The sequence below is a fragment of the Aspergillus costaricaensis genome, assembly GCF_003184835.1.
Source record: "Aspergillus costaricaensis CBS 115574 unplaced genomic scaffold BO79scaffold_16, whole genome shotgun sequence".
Classification (NCBI taxonomy): Eukaryota; Fungi; Ascomycota; class Eurotiomycetes; order Eurotiales; family Aspergillaceae; genus Aspergillus; species Aspergillus costaricensis.
Window position 1 is genome coordinate 502,803 of NW_020291816.1, and position 19,509 is coordinate 522,311.

General features: G+C 50.4%; 8 protein-coding genes across 8 annotated transcripts; 5 read left to right on the forward strand and 3 right to left on the reverse strand.

Annotated features, from left to right (window-relative positions):
- Positions 1-1,175: 1,175 nt before the first annotated feature.
- On the forward strand, positions 1,176-2,774 carry BO79DRAFT_195187 (siderophore biosynthesis lipase/esterase). Its single transcript, XM_025681118.1, has 2 exons — positions 1,176-1,328; positions 1,398-2,774. Exons 1-2 carry the CDS (start codon positions 1,275-1,277, stop codon positions 2,439-2,441), a joined length of 1,098 nt encoding a protein of 365 aa, XP_025539468.1. The 5' UTR covers positions 1,176-1,274; the 3' UTR covers positions 2,442-2,774.
- A 527-nt stretch (positions 2,775-3,301) lies between these two features.
- Positions 3,302-4,705, reverse strand: BO79DRAFT_265995 (GNAT family N-acetyltransferase; the record flags this gene model as incomplete). The annotated part of the gene is made up of 2 exons (XM_025686928.1): positions 3,302-3,673; positions 3,737-4,705. 2 exons carry the CDS (start codon positions 4,703-4,705, stop codon positions 3,302-3,304), a joined length of 1,341 nt encoding a protein of 446 aa, XP_025539469.1.
- Positions 4,706-5,080: 375 nt separating this feature from the next.
- On the forward strand, positions 5,081-5,970 carry sidH (enoyl-CoA hydratase/isomerase family protein; the record flags this gene model as incomplete). The annotated part of the gene is made up of 2 exons (XM_025686929.1): positions 5,081-5,309; positions 5,381-5,970. 2 exons carry the CDS (start codon positions 5,081-5,083, stop codon positions 5,968-5,970), a joined length of 819 nt encoding a protein of 272 aa, XP_025539470.1.
- A 1,270-nt stretch (positions 5,971-7,240) lies between these two features.
- Positions 7,241-9,235, forward strand: BO79DRAFT_245513 (MFS siderophore iron transporter; the record flags this gene model as incomplete). The annotated part of the gene is made up of 4 exons (XM_025685473.1): positions 7,241-7,500; positions 7,572-7,842; positions 7,906-8,242; positions 8,304-9,235. 4 exons carry the CDS (start codon positions 7,241-7,243, stop codon positions 9,233-9,235), a joined length of 1,800 nt encoding a protein of 599 aa, XP_025539471.1.
- Positions 9,236-10,368: 1,133 nt separating this feature from the next.
- BO79DRAFT_237811 (methyltransferase family protein) lies at positions 10,369-12,244 on the reverse strand (the record flags this gene model as incomplete). Its single annotated transcript, XM_025684740.1, has 4 exons — positions 10,369-10,871; positions 10,965-11,332; positions 11,490-11,494; positions 11,534-12,244. The coding sequence occupies 4 exons, from the start codon at positions 12,242-12,244 to the stop codon at positions 10,477-10,479; spliced, it is 1,479 nt and encodes a 492-aa protein (XP_025539472.1). The 3' UTR covers positions 10,369-10,476.
- Positions 12,245-12,644: 400 nt separating this feature from the next.
- On the forward strand, positions 12,645-13,466 carry BO79DRAFT_209166 (uncharacterized protein). Its single transcript, XM_025682554.1, has one exon. The coding sequence runs from the start codon at positions 12,747-12,749 to the stop codon at positions 13,320-13,322; it is 576 nt and encodes a 191-aa protein (XP_025539473.1). The 5' UTR covers positions 12,645-12,746; the 3' UTR covers positions 13,323-13,466.
- A 554-nt stretch (positions 13,467-14,020) lies between these two features.
- Positions 14,021-16,402, reverse strand: BO79DRAFT_17174 (putative histone acetyltransferase Spt10). The gene is made up of 3 exons (XM_025679601.1): positions 16,316-16,402; positions 15,516-16,048; positions 14,021-15,369 (listed from the first exon to the last, which is right to left on the reverse strand). The coding sequence occupies exons 2-3, from the start codon at positions 16,011-16,013 to the stop codon at positions 14,293-14,295; spliced, it is 1,575 nt and encodes a 524-aa protein (XP_025539474.1). The 5' UTR covers positions 16,014-16,048; positions 16,316-16,402; the 3' UTR covers positions 14,021-14,292.
- Positions 16,403-16,906: 504 nt separating this feature from the next.
- On the forward strand, positions 16,907-18,943 carry BO79DRAFT_245518 (DEAD/DEAH box helicase; the record flags this gene model as incomplete). Its single annotated transcript, XM_025685474.1, has 1 exon — positions 16,907-18,943. One exon carries the CDS (start codon positions 16,907-16,909, stop codon positions 18,941-18,943), a length of 2,037 nt encoding a protein of 678 aa, XP_025539475.1.
- Between the last annotated feature and the right edge of the window lie 566 nt (positions 18,944-19,509).

Here is a 19,509-nt window from a genome sequence, read left to right on the forward strand (position 1 = left end):
TCATACGAATTAATTCTCCGAGCCATGGGATATGCAGATACTCTCATTCAATGGATATTCTGGTCAAGCTATAGCGCAGCTTGATGCAGGGGGGTGGCAACTGGGTTCTGCAGTGCGCTGCGCACCATATTCCTTTTTTTTTTTTTTCTTTTTTTGTTCTTTTCCCCCCATTTTTGTTACTTTTCTCTTTGTTCAAGCTATACTAGGTAGTAACGTCTGAGACTATTTTTTTGGTATCTAATTTATGCTACCATTTTCCGAGTCGTATGATAATCGCGCTGCCTAGCCCGAATGAGTGTTATCGCCGAGTATCTGATCTAATCTGATAACCCGTTGATTTACGGAGTATGGAGTTTGGAGTAGGAGAATCGATTGAGACCTCAAAGTAGGAGGTTTAGGCTCTGGGGAACCTCGAGTCCACAATCAGAGTCCACTCGTCTCGCACGTGGCATTTACTCGGATTCAGATACTGACTTGGGTTGGTGTCGCATGTAGGAAAGTTTCAGCTAATGTAGGATAACCAGGCAGCTATAGCTTGCAGACGGTGTCCAGCGACTCCCCAATATTTGTATATTGGCCTCTGTTGCATCATTATAAATTCTTGACCGAAGAAGAATAATAAACAAAATACCTATTGATATATAGAGAGATCACTGTAAAGCTCAGGAATAGCTGGTGTAGTTCCGGCCTCCGTCTATGTCGCTTCCAGTATGCAGTTTAGCATCGCGACAACTAAGGCATCACCGCATCTTGCATATACCGACGGCTACAACCGCCGGAGACATCTCGCATTCTCTCAACTAATTTCTTTTATCCGCCGGTGGATCAAGAATACGACAAGCGCATTAGGGTCTGCCTAGGTACCCACATACCATCTATTACCGCCTTTGAAATACTACGTATTCAGAAACACCTTTTCGGTGTCCGAATGTCACCCGCTTACCATACATCCATGGCAAATTTGTCTCACTCATTATCTGATGAACCCCACCAGCACCCTCAACATCACAAAATTCTTGAAACAGCCGAGGATTCCATTCCCGGGAGTACTTGGTTCCGGTGATAGCCACACCGTCAACTGCCGTAAAGATAAGAGATTACAAAGTACATAAGCCAAGCCTGGCTGCAGTGATTGTTTTTGGAATTTTGGCTCAACCTTTTACACGCACCTACTACTCTACACACATTATTCTACTTGATTCTACACAAGACAACTTCATCTTACACACCATCCTTAAATCCATACGCATATAATCAATTCACAACAAACAAACATGTACTCCAAATTCTGGCCCAAGGGCGGCCTTCCGGGAATCCTCCACCACTTCGTATGTCCAGTCTCCTAACCCCTCCGACATCCAGCCCACCAAACTAACACAGTATTCCCTCAAAAATAGACAGAAACCCTCGTAACCTTCGAATATACTACCACTACCCCCTCCCTCTCCCAACCTCACACCCTCCTCTTCGTCGGCGGCCTCGGCGATGGCCTCGCCACAACATCCTACATGGCCGACCTAGCCCGTGCCCTCCACTCCACCCCCTGGTCCCTCTTCACCCTGAACCTCACATCCTCCTACCAATCCTGGGGCCTGGGCCATCTGGACCGCGATACCGACGAGATTGCCCAATGTATTCGCTACATCAAAGACTACAAAGCGGATAAATACGGCTCTGCCTCTGCAGCTAGCAGCAAGATCGTCTTGATGGGACACTCCACCGGCAGCCAATGCGTTATGCATTACCTAACGCGGCCGAACCCCCATACCACCAAACCACCCTTTGATAAGTACTTGGAGCATGTGGAACGGTTGCCGCTGGACGGAGCTATCATGCAAGCACCTGTGTCGGATCGCGAGGCGATATTGTGGGTGTTGGAGAATGGATTTGGAGGCAGATCTTCTGCGGAGTGTAAAGCAGTCTATGAGAAGCTGGTGAATATGGCCAAGGAGGCAGAGGAGAAGAGAATCAGGGAGGGTGGAGAGTTTGATGTGATTCTGCCGATTGAATTGACTAGCTTCGCCTATCCGGCTAACACACCGTTGTCGGCGAGGCGGCTGTTGAGTTTAGTGAGTCCAGATGCTCCGGGTAATCCTGGGGAGGACGACATGTTCAGTTCGGACTTGGGGCCGGAGCAGTTGCAGAAGACTTTCGGGAAGGTAAAGAGCGGAGGCTTGTTGGCAGAGAAGGCGAAGTTGATGGTGCTATACTCGGGTAAGGATCAGAGTGTTCCTGACTGGGTGGATAAGGAGGCATTGTTGAGGAAATGGCGGGGAATCGCAAATGCTGGATGTGCGGAGGGCGAAGAGATCTGGGACGATGAGCACACTGCCGTCATTCCGAACGCGTCGCATGCCCTCAGTAACGATGATCAGGCAGAGCCAAGACGATTCCTTGTGGAAAAGGTCATGGGACATTTGAAGACAGTGGTTAACGAGTAATACACCTTTTTTTCTTTCTTCGTGTACGATGATGTGTGTTGGGATTTTCTGACCTTCTGAAGTGGTACGTCCGATGAATCTTGTGCTTTGTCGGAGAAACAGCAGATCCACGAGACATGGAATGCTGCCAATCAGCTTGAGACTGGGTATAGATATCCTACGCAGGACTCGACCGGCCTGCGGGCTAGACGGGACTGGGTGAAATATGGCCTGGTAGCAACAGTTCTGTTGCTCGCCTCACCTTATGTCTATCCGCACTACGGGGGCAATTAAGCTGGTCAAGGTTTGAGTGGGTTATGCGCAGGAAACCTTTATCCACATCGGATGTCTACGTTGATGTATATAATTATGATGGTAGATAGCAATAGAGATATCAAGATACAAGCCAGGCACTCACGCAAACACCGTAGAATGCTCAGACTCTGTAGAAGACATTACTAGTACTACATTTAACGCGCATTCGTCGACTCTAAAGATATATTTAGCTAGGCTTGCACACAAACATCCACACAACCCACAAGTGCCCTTTCAGTCAGTCTGACGACTGGTTGCCGTTTAGTCCATACATCTATTCAAGGTCTCTCGAGCAGTGCTATTATGGTATTGTGGGTGTTGGGGTGACTCCAATATTTCCTCCGGGGTGGTGTGGTCGACAGCGATGCGGCCGGATACGGCGGAAAAGTGACCGGTATTGAAGTGGAGACCAGAGCAAATGAATAATGTACAGTATGGTATTGAAAGATTGCTATCTAGGGTTAGATAGTGCAGCGGTGGGGCCCTCGCTTCCACTGGAGGACTAGTCTCCGGGACATGTCCGGCCAGTACGTATTTTCATTTCTCGTTGATGCAGACCAAGCAGTTTACAGCTTGGCATTCCACGCCGCACGGTCGGCCGATTCCAACGGTCGCTCACGCCCATCCCAGAATATCGGGCACAGCTGGAACCACTTCTCGCGGCTGCAAATGGAATGAACTGACCGTTTGTGGCCCAGGTCGACGTACTTGCCGATCGTCAGACCCTGCGCATTCTCATACGACAGAATCGTTGCCCCTGTCGCGCGTGGCTCACCCACCACGTTCACCGTCCTTGGCTCATCCAGGAAGCAGTAGTGGATGCAACTCGAATACCACGCGTTGACCCGCTTCGCGCCACGGAAGGACGCATCGCCCACCAACGAATGCCTTCCGCGATCGTAGTCATGGGCGTCATAATGCGCACCATAATGGTCCTCCTATCCCAGTGTTAGCAGCTGTCAAAAACACGACCATGAGACAATCTGGGGACAATAGCATACCTTAGACCAATAGAGCTCGTAGTACGAGAACCTTGTCTCATTGAAGCGCCCAAACAAGCAAAGTACATGCGGATCAACGTGCAACTTCCGGAGGTACTCGCGGTGTTCATCCAGTGTGCCTGTCTCATTCCATCCCTTTGCCACACGGGGATCATTCTGCCAGCTATTGAAAAGCTGTAAATGGCCTGGATCCTGCCAATCTACAACTTCCAGAGAGAAGTGCTCATCCAATTCAGGGATATAGCGACTGTAGGCAATCGAGCCAGGAGCTGGCTTGGGCCGTCGGATCGGGTGTCTGGCATAAATGGGCTCCTCGGGAAACTTCTGCGTGAAGTGATAGTTCTCCGGCATGGGTGGGTATTGCGATAAAGGCTCTCTCAGAGAGCCATCGGTGCCGTCGCCCACCACCCAGATGGGACGCGGGCCCATTGGCGACGCGGCGCCTTGCCAGAAAGAACTGCGGAGGATCAATAGGTCGGTAGAAGGCTGGACTGCGCGGTCATCAGGCCGTGTGGCCTTAGGATGCTCAATGCCAAGTCCGGTCGCGAGGAGCTCAGTGCGAAGGACATCCTGGCCTGCGCCGGACAGGGCCAGGCTGAAGTATTCATGGGTTGGATGGGCAAGGTATATAGCATGGACAACGTTCCAAATCTGCCCCAATGTCGGTGTGGTGTCAGTCCATTGGAATGTGGTTTTGGGTGCGCGACGGGCTCGTGCCCAGGCTGTGTTGTTTGAAGGGGGAGGACAAGTCTTCGGGGAAGGGGGTGCTAATTCAAGCCACGAAAGAGAGTCGAGGTGTAGAGGCTGAGGGGGGGATCGGCCGGCTGGGGGCTGATCATGAAAAGTCAAGCTGAGTTTGGCTGGTGACGTTTCGGCTTCCGCAACGGTGCGCACGCGGTATGCGGTCAGAAAGGGATGAGGAAGCTTCACCAGTGGGTACTGGGAGCTGGCAGTAGTATTGGGACTCATCCTCGCTCGCTGTGAAATGTCTAATGAAGACAATGTAGGGAAGAGAGACAAGGGGCGATTTAAGAAGAAAGGAGGAAATGAAACTGGAGCGCTGCGACCGAGGCAAACGGTTATATAGAAAGCCGGGGCAATTTAGACAGAACAACCGAGGAAGACAGATAACGAGCTTGGAAGGTGTCTCAGGTGGGTGTCCGCCAATGGCCCGTCCTTGGTTGCTCTTGACCCCCCTTTGGCACGGTCTTGGGCCCACCGATATCGCATATTATGCCGCCTTCTGGACCCCAGCATAGTCCTTTACAAAAGTATAAAAGTAGCGCGAGCTGGTCCGGCTGTCCCGCAATCAGATAAGCCTATCAATCATTCACACCCTCGACCATGTCACTCCGATCTCATCCCATACAGCATCCAAATTTCCATGTCTCGTTTCCCCACGAGCGTGTGGTCCAGGTGACCTTAAATCGCCCCAAAAAGCTCAATTCTCTTGATCTGGGTACAAGTCAAGAGATCCAAAAAGTCTGGGAGCTGTTCGACCAGGATGAGAGCTTCTGGGTGGGTATCATTACTGGTACCGGGAGAGCCTTTTGCACTGGTGCAGATTTACAAGGTATATTTATTTCCTACGTTCTCACAGACTTCTGTGCTCTGACATGATTGCTTACTTATTTAATCGGGTAGAGTGGAATGCAATGAACGAAGCTGGAGTTGTCAACGACATGTCCCCGCCCGGACTAGCAGGCCTGCCCCGACGAAGCGGCAAGAAACCCATCATCGCAGCGGTCAATGGTATTTGCATGGGCGGCGGGTTTGAAATGGTAGCAAATTGCGACATTGTAATCGCCTCGGTGTCTGCCATCTTTGCACTGCCGGAAGTCAAGCGAGGAATTGTGCCTGTGGCCGGCTGCCTGCCACGCCTGACCCGGACATTGGGGTTGCAGCGCACGATGGACCTTGCCTTGACTGGCCGCAGCGTGGACGCAAGGACTCTCTACGATTGGGGGCTGGTGACTCGGTTGGTGGATATTGGTGACGATGTTGCACAGGCAGCTCTTCAAATCGCCCGCGTCATGTGCAATAACAGTCCAGACGCGCTCATTGTTGGCCGAGAGGGTATCCGGTTGAGTTGGGAGGCCGGTAGCGTGGAGGATGCGGTGTCGACGCTGGCGGAACACTCGTACCCGCGCCTGGTGGAGGGAGCTAATTTTGCCGAAGGTATTCGAGCGTTTGTAGAGAAACGGTCGCCACAATGGATCAACTCCAAGTTGTGAGACCGAAGAGGGGGCTTTCACGTACGGTCTGCGGATTACTCCGCAATCAGATAGCCATCCGGCGTTATGTGCCTGTTCGGCAAGGGGCGTCCGGATCATCTGGCGTTGTTCTTGTAGCTCGCTCATTATTCGGCGGAAGAACCCGATGGAGCCACTCATGCTGCAGAATTTTCCAGCCGTGTCCTGGCCTCGAATTACTCGTGAGGAAATTCCTTCGACCTACTTGGAGACAAGAACCATGGAATAATAGTCTAATGTACCCCATCGCTTAATTTAGTACCCACTGGACTTGTGAGAAAAGTGAAAACCCCTCAACAACGGGTGTTGATGGCATTCGCATCTTATCATGGATCAGATTAGATTTAGTCACGGACTAGCCGTATTTCGTCCACGGTCTCCAGGCTCGTTTTTCCGGTGGCCGCCAGGGGAAATTGGATTGTGTGATGAGAGTGGATCCGTTAGTTAACATTTTCCCGGTGACCGCTGTGACCATACAGTAAGCAGTATCGTACGGTTCATACAAGTATTCTCTTAGTATCCATACCGCGAGTGGGCACCGAATTGGGATGTTGACCCGATCCAGCATCATCAGACGACTCAGCTCGACCCGGATGTGGATGCCTCCCACTCCTTGACTCTGTCTAGTCTAGAGACCTTGGAGCTATCGATCAGGTAAAAAGACGCAGAGATTACTGGTGCCTTGAGTGGATCGCAGGAAAACATGCCAGTCATACAGTGCCCACTCCTCATCTCCGGGTGGAGATCACGGATTTTTATCGTGCCTCACATTGTGTCTTCCGGACAAGCACACGCTGCGAATCAGCTAGTTAGACTACACACCATCGCCAGACTAACTGTTGGCGCTAACAATCTCTGCACCTGTGCTAGAATAGTTACGTAGACCTTGTAGGGCATCATCACCAGCCTACGACCGCCATTGGTTCGATCAGATAGGGGAATGCGCAGGACAGCGCCATCATCTGATTAGATTGGCTCGTCTCCAGGGATCCAGTGGTCTCCAGTTGCGCTCGAACCTAGCCACCCTTCGATTCAAGATTTCAGATGCGGCCGCTGCGGCCGCCGCAGCCGACTTCGGGGTTATCAATCTGTGCGTGGGCCTGTCAACACTAGTCCTCCGCCACTCGTAGCTAGCTGGGTTCGCCTGGGTATAAGGGCCAAGAAATCCCAGATTTCTTGTCCTTGTCTTGTCCTCCTTGGCTTTACCCGCTCGATCATCTCTTCTGCCTTCTCGATAGGTCGGTCTATCACTATGGCCGTGCTCGAAAAGTTTCGTGAGGCCTTTGGCCGTAGCCCTTCTATTACCGAAGAATCCGGCAACAATGTTACCATGAACACCGTCGAGGAAACCAAGCATGATCCCATTGCTGATGAGGCAGTCCGTGGTCCTGAAGACTCTGAGGAAACTGTTTCCGAGGATGCCTCTTCAGCGCACCTCCAGATTGGTGTTAACGACGTTGAGGCTATCACCAAGTCTTGGTCCAAATGGTCCCTGATCGCCGTTTTTGCCAAGTAGGTGGTCTCTCTTGGTATCTGTTCTTCCATTGTATCCTCGCTAACTTTATTTGCTTTTTCTCGATTAGCATCTGGCTCTTGTACTTTGTGAATGCTTTCCAGTCCTCTATTCTTTACAACCTGCTCCCCTATGTCACCAGTTCCTGGGAGTCTCACTCCCTCCTGAACGTCATCTATGTCGTGGCCGACTGCATGTCGGCCGCCGTGTACATCCCTCTGGCGAAAATCATGGACGTGACTGGCCGTGCTGAAGGTTTCGCGACCATGGCTGTCTTTGCTACTCTGGGACTGATTTTGATGGCCACCTGCCACAACCTTCCCACCTTCTGTGCTGCCTATGTAAGATTTCCTTTACGGCTAATCAAGTGAAAATTTTCTGGTGCTAACCAGTCCATTTTCCAGGTGTTCTACACAATTGGCTTCGGTGGCATGACCTACTGCGTGGATGTCATCACTGCTGATGCCTCCAAGCTGAAGAACCGAGGTCTGGCTTACGCCTTCACCTCTTCCCCTTATATCATTACGGCCTTTGCTGGTCCTAAGGCTTCGGATGACTTCCACCTTAGCTGGCGCTGGGGCTTCGGCATGTTCGCCATCATTTTCCCAGTCGTCGCTGCCCCGTTGTACTTCATCCTGAAGCACAACCTAAAGCGCGCGCAGCAGCAGGGTTTGGTCGCCGTCAACCGCGACGGCCGCACCTGGTACCAGCTTGTCTGGTTCTACTTCATCGAGTTTGACAGTACGCAATTATCTCCCCCATACCTCCAGTGTCTCGTCCCAACCTAACTAACCCCTTCCAGTTGTTGGTGTCCTTCTCTTCTCTACCGGTCTCTGCGTCTTCTTCCTTCCCTTCGATATCTCCACCTACGCTCCCGACGGCTGGGCCTCGGGCTACATTATCGCGATGATCGTCGTCGGTGTCGTGATGCTGGTTCTCTTCTGCCTGTACGAATGGCTCGTTGCGCCCGTGCCTCTTTTCAAGTTCGGCTTCCTCTTCAACCGTACCGTTATTGGTGCCTGTCTCCTCGACGCCACCTACCAGCTCTCATACTACTGCTGGGACAACTACTTCACCTCTTTCCTGCAAGTTGTCAACGACCTGAGCGTTGCCGAAGCCGGTTACGTCAGTGACACGTTCGACGTCGTGTCCGGTGTCCTGCTCCTCTTCGTCGGTTGGTTGATCAGCAAGACCGGCCGCTTCAAGTGGCTCCTCTACATCTCCGTGCCCTTGTACATCTTCGCTCAGGGTCTGATGATCTATTTCCGTCGCCCCAACCAATCCGTCGGCTACCTCGTCATGTGCCAGATTTTCATCTCCATCGGAGGCAGTATCTTCATCATCATCGAGCAGCTCGCTATCCTGGCCGCCGTCGACCACCAGCACGTCGCTGCTGCCCTGGCCCTCCTCAACGTCGTCGGTACGATCGGTGACGCTATCGGTGCCACCATCTCCGGCGCTATCTGGGATAACACCTTCGAGAAGGCGCTCATTCGCTACCTGCCTGAATCAGCCATGTCCAACCTCGACAACATCTACGAGGACCTGGAAACTCAGCTGAGTTACCCGACTGGTAGTGTTACCCGCATTGCTATCCAGCATGCCTATGGATATGCCCAGACGCGCATGTTGGCAGTTGGAACGGGTCTCATGGTCCTGTCCTTTATCTGGATCGTCATGATCAAGAACATTAATGTTGCCAAGGTCAAACAGGTCTCGGGTATGGTCTTCTAGGCTGTCGATGGTTTGCGTGTACATTACTATATTACATACATACATACATCGGTTTGAATAGAACCTCTCATCCTGATTGCACCATTACAATCTTGTCTCTTTTTTTGTTGATTAAGGAAACGGTGTATATGTGGGGGTTGGTGCATCCGCCACCCACTTTTGTCGTTTCTTTTCCTCGCCCATATCATACCCATATTCCCCCCTTTCCATACATACCCCCTGTGTGCCGGCTGGTGCATGGACCTTTGCTTGATATATCCCCGCTACATTGTATTGCATTAGTATAAAAGTTATACTCCACTAATTAATAACCTTATATTATACTATCTTCTTCGATGTATATCTGTGTAATTGACATAATAGAATGATCCTATAAGAATAATCAACTTTCAATCGTTGGTCTCAATAACCATTTAATAATAAGATATCCTACCATTTCTCGCAGTGAACAAGATTTTATGCTCCACCGTGGCCTTTGAAGCTTATCTTATGCTCGATCATGATATAAATTATCTAAACAGTCATCTTCTTCTATTAACTACATATTTGACCTCCCACCAGGATATATCACCCGTTATCCTTTCCGAGAAATCCGCAGGTGAGAACGGTCTCACCGTACTGTTACATGCAGAGTATCCGTCCACTACTACTACTGTAGTCAAATCCGTTCAATATATATATATCGCAACAGAAAGTTATATGATTCGCAATCTGCTCCTAGTAGTTACCTTTGAACAATGGAACATTTTCTTCATTAAGGCATGCCAGTCTGCTCGGTGACGTCCGCAGGAATGGACTGTCTTGGTTATACTTTCTTTTTTTTTCTTGCTTCTCTTTACTAGTTTGGCGTAGGTACCGTATCTTTAGGAACGGAAGGCGGGGTTGCATTAGTTCGTACGTATACTTATCAAGGGTAATGTCCTTGGTCAATGTATATTTCATAGCGGTGGTGCCTCCTAGGCTTGATGCTTAATCTCGTGGCAAAGTATATCGATCAAGTTCAGGTTTGGTTGGAACTGTCGGTGGCTCCTGTGACCCTTGCTCTTAGTATTGCTGTTGCTGCATAGTGAATTAGGTTCTTGTTCAGTATGCACTACTTGGGTTGTTAGGCTGCCGTAATCTCAGTGTGACAGGTAAGTAGATAGCTAGTGGTGCGAGTCTCCATCGAATTAATATATGCGGCAACTGATCTATTAGATGCCCATTCCACACTACAGATATCTCCATCCCTCAAGTACGAATTACCGCCAAATATTTCCCAACGCCGTCTCCAACCACAATTTCGTATACTGCTGATGCAACCAGACCACATGCGAGGGCATCGGCTCACTCTCCGCCTTCCCCTTGCCTTGGAAGAACAGACTCTTGAGGCGGAACTCCGCAACTCCCTCTTGGGGCTTGACCTCCGTCGAAATCTCAAACAAACCATCCGATTCCCGTACGTCCTTCTTGCGGGGCGAATCTCCGCACCGCACGACAATGCGCTCCGGCGTCTTTTCTACCACTTCGAAGTGATCTGTGATCAGCGTGCCCACGTCGTATGTCGCGGCGCGTAGGTCCGCGCGCGTCCAGAGGTGAGAAGCGGTTTCGGGGCCTTCGTATTTCTTGGAGAGGTAGCGGCGTTGGTAGGCATATCCTGTTTGTTTAATTCAATTGATTAAGGTGTTAGATAGTTTGTCCAATTCATTATGCTGATAATAGGCTGGGCGGGTGGGTGTATGTGACGCACCGAATCCACTCCACACTCCGGCGCAAAACGCCTCGGTCAGTCGGCCGGGCTTTTCCAGCAAGGCGGGCTTAATGTCCTTGAGCGGTACGCGACGCACACAGAGGTCATGGGTTGTGGGGTTGTTGTTGGGATTGAGTTTCTGGTACAGCGGGTGCTGGAAGAGAGTGTCGGTTGTGGGCATCGGCACGAAGGTGTTGTGACGGACGGCTGCGAAGAAGAACGCCGTGCCGAGGCCAGCACCAATGGTGGTGATCTTGGCGGCGCGTTTGAGAATACCCATGGTGTAGTTGGGAGCCGCAATTGAATGGTTGTTGGGGAGAGGGGGTGAGTGGGATGAAGGTAGAGAAGGGAAAGAGAGGAGAGCTGAGCTTGAGCCGGAGGGTGAAGAGGTGAGATCATCGGGACTGGCGGAGATGCGGAGTCGGAGGATCGGAGTTGTTCCGGTGGCTGGTTATCGCATTAAATCTAGGTAATTATATAGAATTCGCATCTTTTAACTTCACTTTATTTATGTATATATCATACAGTATCTACTATATTAAATATGGGATGAATCGCGCCGTCCGCACATGCCATTCCTCCCAATCCCGCCCGAACTGGTCCCGCAACATCCCCTCTTCGTCTTGCACGCGCATCATCATTGTATAGATAAACACTGTTACCATCACACCCACCACCCATCCTCCCCATCCGGATAGTCGCTCAAGCACCGCATCAACCATAGCACAGGCCACTGAACCGTCCCATCGCATCACCAATCCCAGGTATCCTGCTGCGATGAACAACATCCCTGTGTAACTGGGATGCTGTACCAATCTGTACAAACCCCCAGTTACTAGGGTATTTGGTTGCGCCAGCTGAAAGGTAAAGTTCCGACCTAGAGACTTGAATGCAGAGAGCCGAAGCAAAGCGCCCACGATGATGGAAACGAGGCAGAGTGTGGAAGTGATAGTCCAGGTGAAGAGATGCGGCGCGAGGCTGGTCCGGTGGGGACAGATTGCTTGGAGGTACACTCCATCGCCAGATTTGGTCAGCTCCTTAGCATTGTTGTTACTGCGATCTTTATAGAACAGCGCAAGAAGAGCGTGGTAGATGATGCAGGCCGTATTGAGATGTAGTATGATCGTGGTGATCGAGCCGGCAAGCAGACGAACGCGGTCTGGCGGCCCATTAGTACCTTTGGAGCTGGAAGGAAGGTTTGGGGGTGTGAGACCGCGGAAGGCGAGATATCCTGCGGTTAAGAGAGAAGCGGACAGTGAAATCGATGAGGGGGAGGGCATATTGGGCTTGCACCTGCTGGATATGCAAGGAGGTCAAGAAAGCGGTGGATATTGTACTGTTTGGCTGGTATATCAAGGACCCACCTTCTGCCTGAGGCGTCTATGTTGTTTACATACGAATAATACTACTTTGTTTATTTCTGACTGTCACATCCCACATGGCCTCAGGCTCAATAGGGAAAGCAAAAAATAAAACTGTCCTTATAATGATAAAGACTGTTCTAGGTATTCTTAGTATAGATGGCTGGACGATATGCTTGCCAGAACACATCACGTGAGACTTTCATATGATTGACACTTTGAAGGGTGTCACCTGACTGCGCCAACGGTCTGGATCACCAGCCGTAAATTTCCTTCGAAGAAGATGCGATTAACGATCTACGACCACTACAATTACAATCGCAAATACGCCCCAAAGCTCTACTTGAGTCTGTTGACTCCTACCATAATAACTATCTTTACGCAATACCCCAAAGGCTAAAGGGAACAATCTGCCATCAAAATGACCACACAACCATCAACGGACGATCTCCAGTCACGCCGAGAAGCCGACTACGAGCGGTTTAAAACCGCGGCCGCATACACCTTTCTCATTGCATCGCCTGTTCTCATTGCCCTACCACCTCGAAAGCTTGATAACCTGACGGTTCTTCTGACCAGCGCCTTCTGTGTTTCGGCGAATCACCTCACACGCGAACACACCGGACGGAGTATCGTGGATCGGATCGAGGCCCGGATCTCAAGGAACCCTATTGCCGCATTGTCGGATCTACCAAGCCAACGGGCACAGGAGGTACAGGCCAAGTTGAAGGCAGCCAGGGATGCACAGATCCGAGAGGGGTCAGCAGTCGGCGAGGAATTGGAGAGGCTGAAGGCTAGGCAAGCACAGGAGAAGCCGGCCTTGGAGAAAATCTGGATGGGCGGTGAGACGGAGGGGTGGAAGGAGAGAAGAATAAGGGAGGAACAGAAGGCCTTGGAGGAGGGCAAGGGATATGGTGACCTGATCAAGGAGCATATATGGGATGTATGGAATTGGGGCCAAAAGGGAGATGTAAAGGAAACAAAGGAGGGGAAATAATCGGGATTTTTGGAAAGTGAAACCATTTCGCAGGGCCTGTCGACGGCCTTTTTCTCTAGCGGGCTTGCATGATATAGGCGGCGTTGATGATATGGGCTGGGTTTATGTGGTTTCTGGTTCTGTGTAGTTATAGTTGCCCTGTCCTACCATATGTATAAAGGCATTGTATATTAGTGTATCATTGATCTGACTATCTCTTATCATTTCTATCTGGTGAAAGGTTGTGTTATATGATGCTGTCCACCTGGTTCAGAGACTAGTGGAGAAGCTGCGAATTCCTCAGGTGGTAGATTCATGATGGATTTGCTGTATGTAAAACAACTCGTTGTTTTAGCGTACCAGTTGTCAAGGAAGTGCATGAAATCACCAAGAACGACTTGAGTTGAAACAAACATTCTCTGTAGCGTAAATCGTAAATCCGACTCCGTCAATAGTAACTCATAAATCGATACTGGACACTTGATTGTATGATTTTTCAACGCGACAGCTTCTGCTCATAAGCCTTTGCCGCCTGAAATGTCATGAAGCCCAATTTACAGTGAAATAGGAAGAATCCTTGGTCATGCAAGCGATCACCAGCTTGAAATGATATCTGGTAGACCAACAAGACTTGCATAGCGGGCTCAATTAGTGCAAGATATGAATTAGTGTGTAGTAATCTTCATAATAAGAACCAGAGAAGCGTGTTCATGGCATGGCGTCATCATTGTAATTGATTAATATATGATACATTCATCTTTAGTTATATCGCGCTCCGTAAACCCTGACATTCAGTTCATGTCTAATATAATGGCTCAGCATTCCATAACAGACCAACTCCTTCCAACCTTAATCAACGCCGAGAAATATGCATAAAAACCTAACTTAGTACTGCCGAGAGTAGGTCCAGCAAGGAAAGGATCCGAGGAAAGATGTGAAAGAGAGATGGTGACGAAGTAAAAGGTATAAGTAAAAGAGACAGGGATGTATGTCATGTGAAATCCAGGCCATCATCTGGCTGATCCACGTACTGATACTTCGCCAGAATCTGCTCGTGATGGACGTCGTGTGCCTGAGAATGTACCAGCCCCAATACTTCTTGATGAAGCGCCGCGGACGGATCAGGGTCGGTGGGATGATCAACCATCATATGATAGTCATGGGCTGCATGATGACGGACATCATTGTCGAAGCTTGATGCATGTAAACTATGTGCAGCGTGGGTATATGGATCGGTCATAGTATCATGAGGATGAAATCGAGGGAGCTGCTGATGTATGTCGATGATTTGTGGGTCGAGCGGTAAGCCCGTGTAATCAGTAATGGAATCCACTGATCCTTGCACTACCGAATGGGCGGTCACAAATGGGTTCGTATTGTGAGCATCCATGGCGGCGTGGTCCATCAGCGCATGCGTACCCATAGGATCGTTGGATGCCATGTCAACATCATTCTCCGCCAAGTCAGCCTCATCGATTCCCAGATCGTCCTCATCATCTTCGGGGGTACCCTCGTGCATAATGCCATTGATTAAAGGCGGCTTGAGAATCTCTTTACACTGTGGACAGTCCCGGATCACCCGACTGACCGTTTCTTTAATCCGCACCCAATGGTATTTGACCGCAATGGCAGCTGTGGTCTTGTTGATACCTGCATGCTGCTGCATATGCATCTCCCGGGCAATATCGTACTGCTGCTGCGGGTCGGACACAACCTCCTTGTCTTTCAGCATCAATTTCTCACCGTCCCCATCTTTGCCTCCGATCAACTTGTAGTGGGTAGCTGCACTCCGAAGCCGACTTTTCTCGGCCCGGTCAGCCCCCCTAGGATATTTGGAATGCTTGAGATAGTATCGGATCTTGTCAAACCGATCTTGTGTGACAGAATCTTCCCCTTCCGGGCCTAGATCCCGGCCGTAGATGATAGCATCTACATACTGCCCGGGATTGGAAATGAGCCGACCACCACCGGGGACCCTGCCAATCCGCTTAAACCCCAGAGCATCCCACAGGCGGCAAGATGCCACGTTACTCTCATAGACCAGGTTAAAGACCGCATATGTGTACCCCTGGTGAATGTTAGCCGGATGTCTACTAGGTCAAAGACCGCAACGTTGAGGTAGGGTAAGAGGTGGCTAAGGGGAGTACTAAGTAGTTATGATAGGCAACAGGAATAGTGATTTGAGTCAAGATTACTGGTATTTGGTATACTAACCATCTTAGGAGCCCATTCGAGATACCCTTCCCCCATCAGTCGACCTACACCTTTGTTTCGGGCGGCGTCGGTGACCAGAAACATGCCATTGCAGACGTGACTACTACGACCGGGATAATTGGGACGGATATTGAAGCTGCCCAAGCAGATCTTGGACCAATTGGCGCGATTCCGACCTAGTGCTTGAACCTCTTGCACACTCTTGATGTCCCCCATGAGCATGATCGCGCCAAAATTGGAGAACCAATACGGCCCAAACTGCTCCAAGGGGATGGGATCAATCATGGCATAGGTATCACCACCTTCAATCTCCTTGTTCAACTGATCGGATAGGTAAGCTAATAGAGATCGGGGAATCGCATCCGCCGAAGTGAAGGGGACCAAGGTGGCGACCGTGACTCGGTCCCTGAGTATGACCTGCCGCGGCACGATATCAGGGGGCAACTCCTTCTCCGTGGGGACAACCGTGGTCATCAAGTCCCCGTGTACGGCAGGCATGATGATACCGTGAGCCGGATGCACCAGTCACGAGACTGCATGTTAGTGTTAGTTGGGTTACTAGCACAGTCCATCAAGGCGACAATGATCGTGACGGTTGGTGGATAGTAAAGACAGTAAAGTGAAGGGACAGGGTAAGCTTCACCCCGGATAGCCGTATATGGGGGAGTATAAGGTATGAAGTGTGAGGTGTCGATCCCGCCTGAGGCGAGACTTTGAATAGAGGAGGATTGGTGGGAAAGCAGGAGAATTACCGAAAAGGGAATCGGGGGGCAAAACAGGGCAGGAGTAGAAGCACTGACCGAATTTAGGGTATTCTAGAGGGGGTGGGAATATAATTAGTTCGTTAAGGCACTTGGGCTGGCGTGCAAGCAAGTGCTGGGTGAGAGCACTTCAAGGACCGCTGAGTATTCTCGAGTCCGGAATGGGTTGAACGCAGATGAGAAATTGTCGTCCCGCTTGCTCCCTGCTGACTCATCGAAGTAATGCTCACCGCCTAGGGATGCTAGTCCCGAATTCTGCCGTAGGAAATGAAGGCGGCGAAGCAATCAGAGAAAAAAAAATAGTTAGAGCTACGGAGTTAAGAAGTAGGGAATTAATGAGGGCTTTTGTTTATCAGTCATACATAACTAGGCACTTTATATACTCCGTACACAATACGGTGGACCTTTCAAAGAATTACTTTAGTATTACTGGGTGGCCTGTGGGTCTTCTTGTTCGGGGAAATAACGTAAAAGCTACAGTCACATGATTGCGCGAGAGAGAGCCTCATCTCAAGCTTCTTCGGAACAATGGCTTTCCGATGCCGAATAGCTTCCCATCACCATACATGCATCCAGCCTGAAGTCACTCGCACAGCTCTCATGAACTGATTTTTGCTTCATGGCACCTGAATGGATCGCATTCGCCTGAAACTGGGGAGATTTCCCGTTTCCAGTGTCCTGAGGGCTTTTAGAGGTCCGCGGGGGTCCCTTACGTCGATCCATTATCCGCACCTGCGCTTCCGCACTACAGTAACATCCGACGCCCTTCCCTCAGCAATTACAGCCCCAGCAGAACCCCCGCTGATCGTTCTCCGCGACTACCAAGAAGAATGCATTCAGTCAGTGCTGGAACATCTGGCTCAGGGCCACAAACGTCTAGGTGTCTCGCTTGCCACAGGCGCGGGGAAGACGGTCATCTTCACCCAATTAATCGGACGAATACCGCCGCGGAATGGTGTCCATGACAAGACCCTTATCCTGGTTCACCGAAGAGAGCTAGTCGAGCAAGCTGCCCGACACTGCCGTCTTGCCTACCCCAATCGAGTTGTAGAGATTGAGATGGGTAATAGTGTCGCCTCCGGTTCTGGGGATATCATCATTGCTTCCATACGGAGTCTCACCTCTAAGGACAGGATCTCCAAATTTGATCCTAGACGTTTTAAACTTGTCTTGGTGGATGAGGCACATCATATCGTTGCACCGACGTACCGGGTTGCACTCGAACATTTCGGCCTCAATAACCCTTCGCCAGACTCGCCGGCTCTCGTCGGGGTCTCTGCCACGTTCTCACGCTTCGATGGACTCAAACTGGGTGCCGCAATCGACCATATAGTATATCATAAGGATTACATGGATATGATTGACGAAAAATGGCTGTCCAATGCCATCTTTACCACTGTTCGGTCAGAAGCAAATCTTTCACGCGTTAGGAAGGACAAATTCGGTGACTTCGCTATCAGCTCGCTCTCTGAAGCCGTCAATACCACGAGAACCAATGATATCACCGTACGCGCATGGCTGGCTAACGCACACGATCGGAAGTCTACACTAGTATTTTGTGTCGACGTTGAACACACCAGACAGCTTACTGAGGCGTTCCGCGCACTGGGCTTTGACGCTCGGTATATCACGGCGGGAACTCCGAGGGATGTGCGCGATGAGCAGCTGCGTGCTTTCAGGAATCAGGAGTATCCCGTGCTTCTCAACTGTGGCTTATTCACAGAAGGTACAGATATTCCCAATATTGACTGCGTCCTGCTGGCGCGTCCGACACGGTCTCGGAATCTTCTCATACAGATGATCGGACGAGGCTTACGGCTGCACCCTGGGAAGAAGGACTGCCATATAATTGACATGGTGGCTACCCTGGACACTGGTGTTCTTTCTACCCCTACACTCTTTGGACTACACCCAGACGAGCTTTTAGAAAGCGCGAGAGCAAAGGACCTGAGAGAGAAGAAGGATGCCGCAACGGGTGCCGAAGATCGCACCGATTATCCGCCAGAGACAAACACACCCGCTGAGGAACCCGACACAACCGATGACATTAAACTCACCTTCACCAAGTACGATACCATCTACGACCTCATCCATGATATGAAGTCTGAGAAACACATCCGCTCCCTCAGCCGCTACGCCTGGGTCCGCGTAGATGAGGACAAATACACACTGTCTGACTCAACAGGATGGATAACCCTTGAGAAGACTAAGAACACATCTAACAAGGGACAAAAAGATGATCCGCCAGCTACATACACCGTTCACCATGTGATGAAGTTCAAGTCTGCTACCGAATCGACCCAGTACACTCGACCACGTTTGATCGCTACTGCCATGGACTTTGAATCCACAGTTCGTGCCGCTGATACCTTCGCAGCCTCTGAGTTTGACGAACGGTACATTTCCACCCGGCAGCCCTGGCGTCAGCATCCGGCCACTGCAGCACAGGTAACAATGCTGAATAAAGCTAAGATTCGGAACGGACGGATTGCGCCTGGCGATTTGACCCGAGGCCAGGCCGCAGACCTGATTACGAAGCTGAAGTTTGGTGGAAAGAAGCGGTTCGCGAGCAGGCAGAAAAAAAGACGGGCTGCCGATGAGAAAGCACAGGAGTTGGCCGAACTCCGGAGACGCGAACAGGTGAGGGTGGGACCTGTGGAGGGATGAGTGCTACAGCCACAGTATCAGTGAAATACAGAGTACAAGCAAACCCGACATCTGCCTCTTCAACCTCCGAAGGGTTCATACGGCACGACTCTTCTCACTAGGCGAATTGTGGGTACTTCCGGGCTTTGAAGCCTAAGTACATGGTAGCAAACAAGCACGGCTGTAAGCAAAACACTGAAATGGCCCCGACAGCTACCGTCAGTCAGGACTTTTGCACCATCCGATCAACCATCTCGACAACACTGGAGACCGCGTTTGGCGTGAAACATCAAAGACCCTTTCTAATACAGGATAAGTCTGTTGCAATACTACTAGTGTGGAGAACGCCTGGCTAGCATAGCAGCAGCATCTTCCATCCGCAAGGGTGATCTGGGATAGAGTACCTGCACAAGACCAGTCGCGGACTTCATTCCACGAAAATACCTATACAAAACCCCCTGCAAATATATTACTCCTAGGCCTGTATCACATTGTAAATCATCAACAGTGGCCTTTTTGTATACAGATTCCTTTACTTTTTGGTATCACCCCTTGGGGTTGTTGAACCCATCACTATAATGTGTCCA

Coding starts and splice junctions, on each gene's coding strand:
- BO79DRAFT_195187 (XM_025681118.1), top strand. CDS start 1,275: ATGTACTCCAAATTCTGGCCCAAGGGCGGCCTTCCGGGAATCCTCCAC. Junction 1,329..1,397: donor CGGGAATCCTCCACCACTTC/GTATGTCCAGTC, acceptor CCTCAAAAATAG/ACAGAAACCCTCGTAACCTT.
- BO79DRAFT_209166 (XM_025682554.1), top strand. CDS start 12,747: ATGACCACACAACCATCAACGGACGATCTCCAGTCACGCCGAGAAGCC.
- BO79DRAFT_17174 (XM_025679601.1), bottom strand. CDS start 16,013: ATGCCTGCCGTACACGGGGACTTGATGACCACGGTTGTCCCCACGGAG. Junction 15,370..15,515: donor TCGAATGGGCTCCTAAGATG/GTTAGTATACCA, acceptor AACATTCACCAG/GGGTACACATATGCGGTCTT.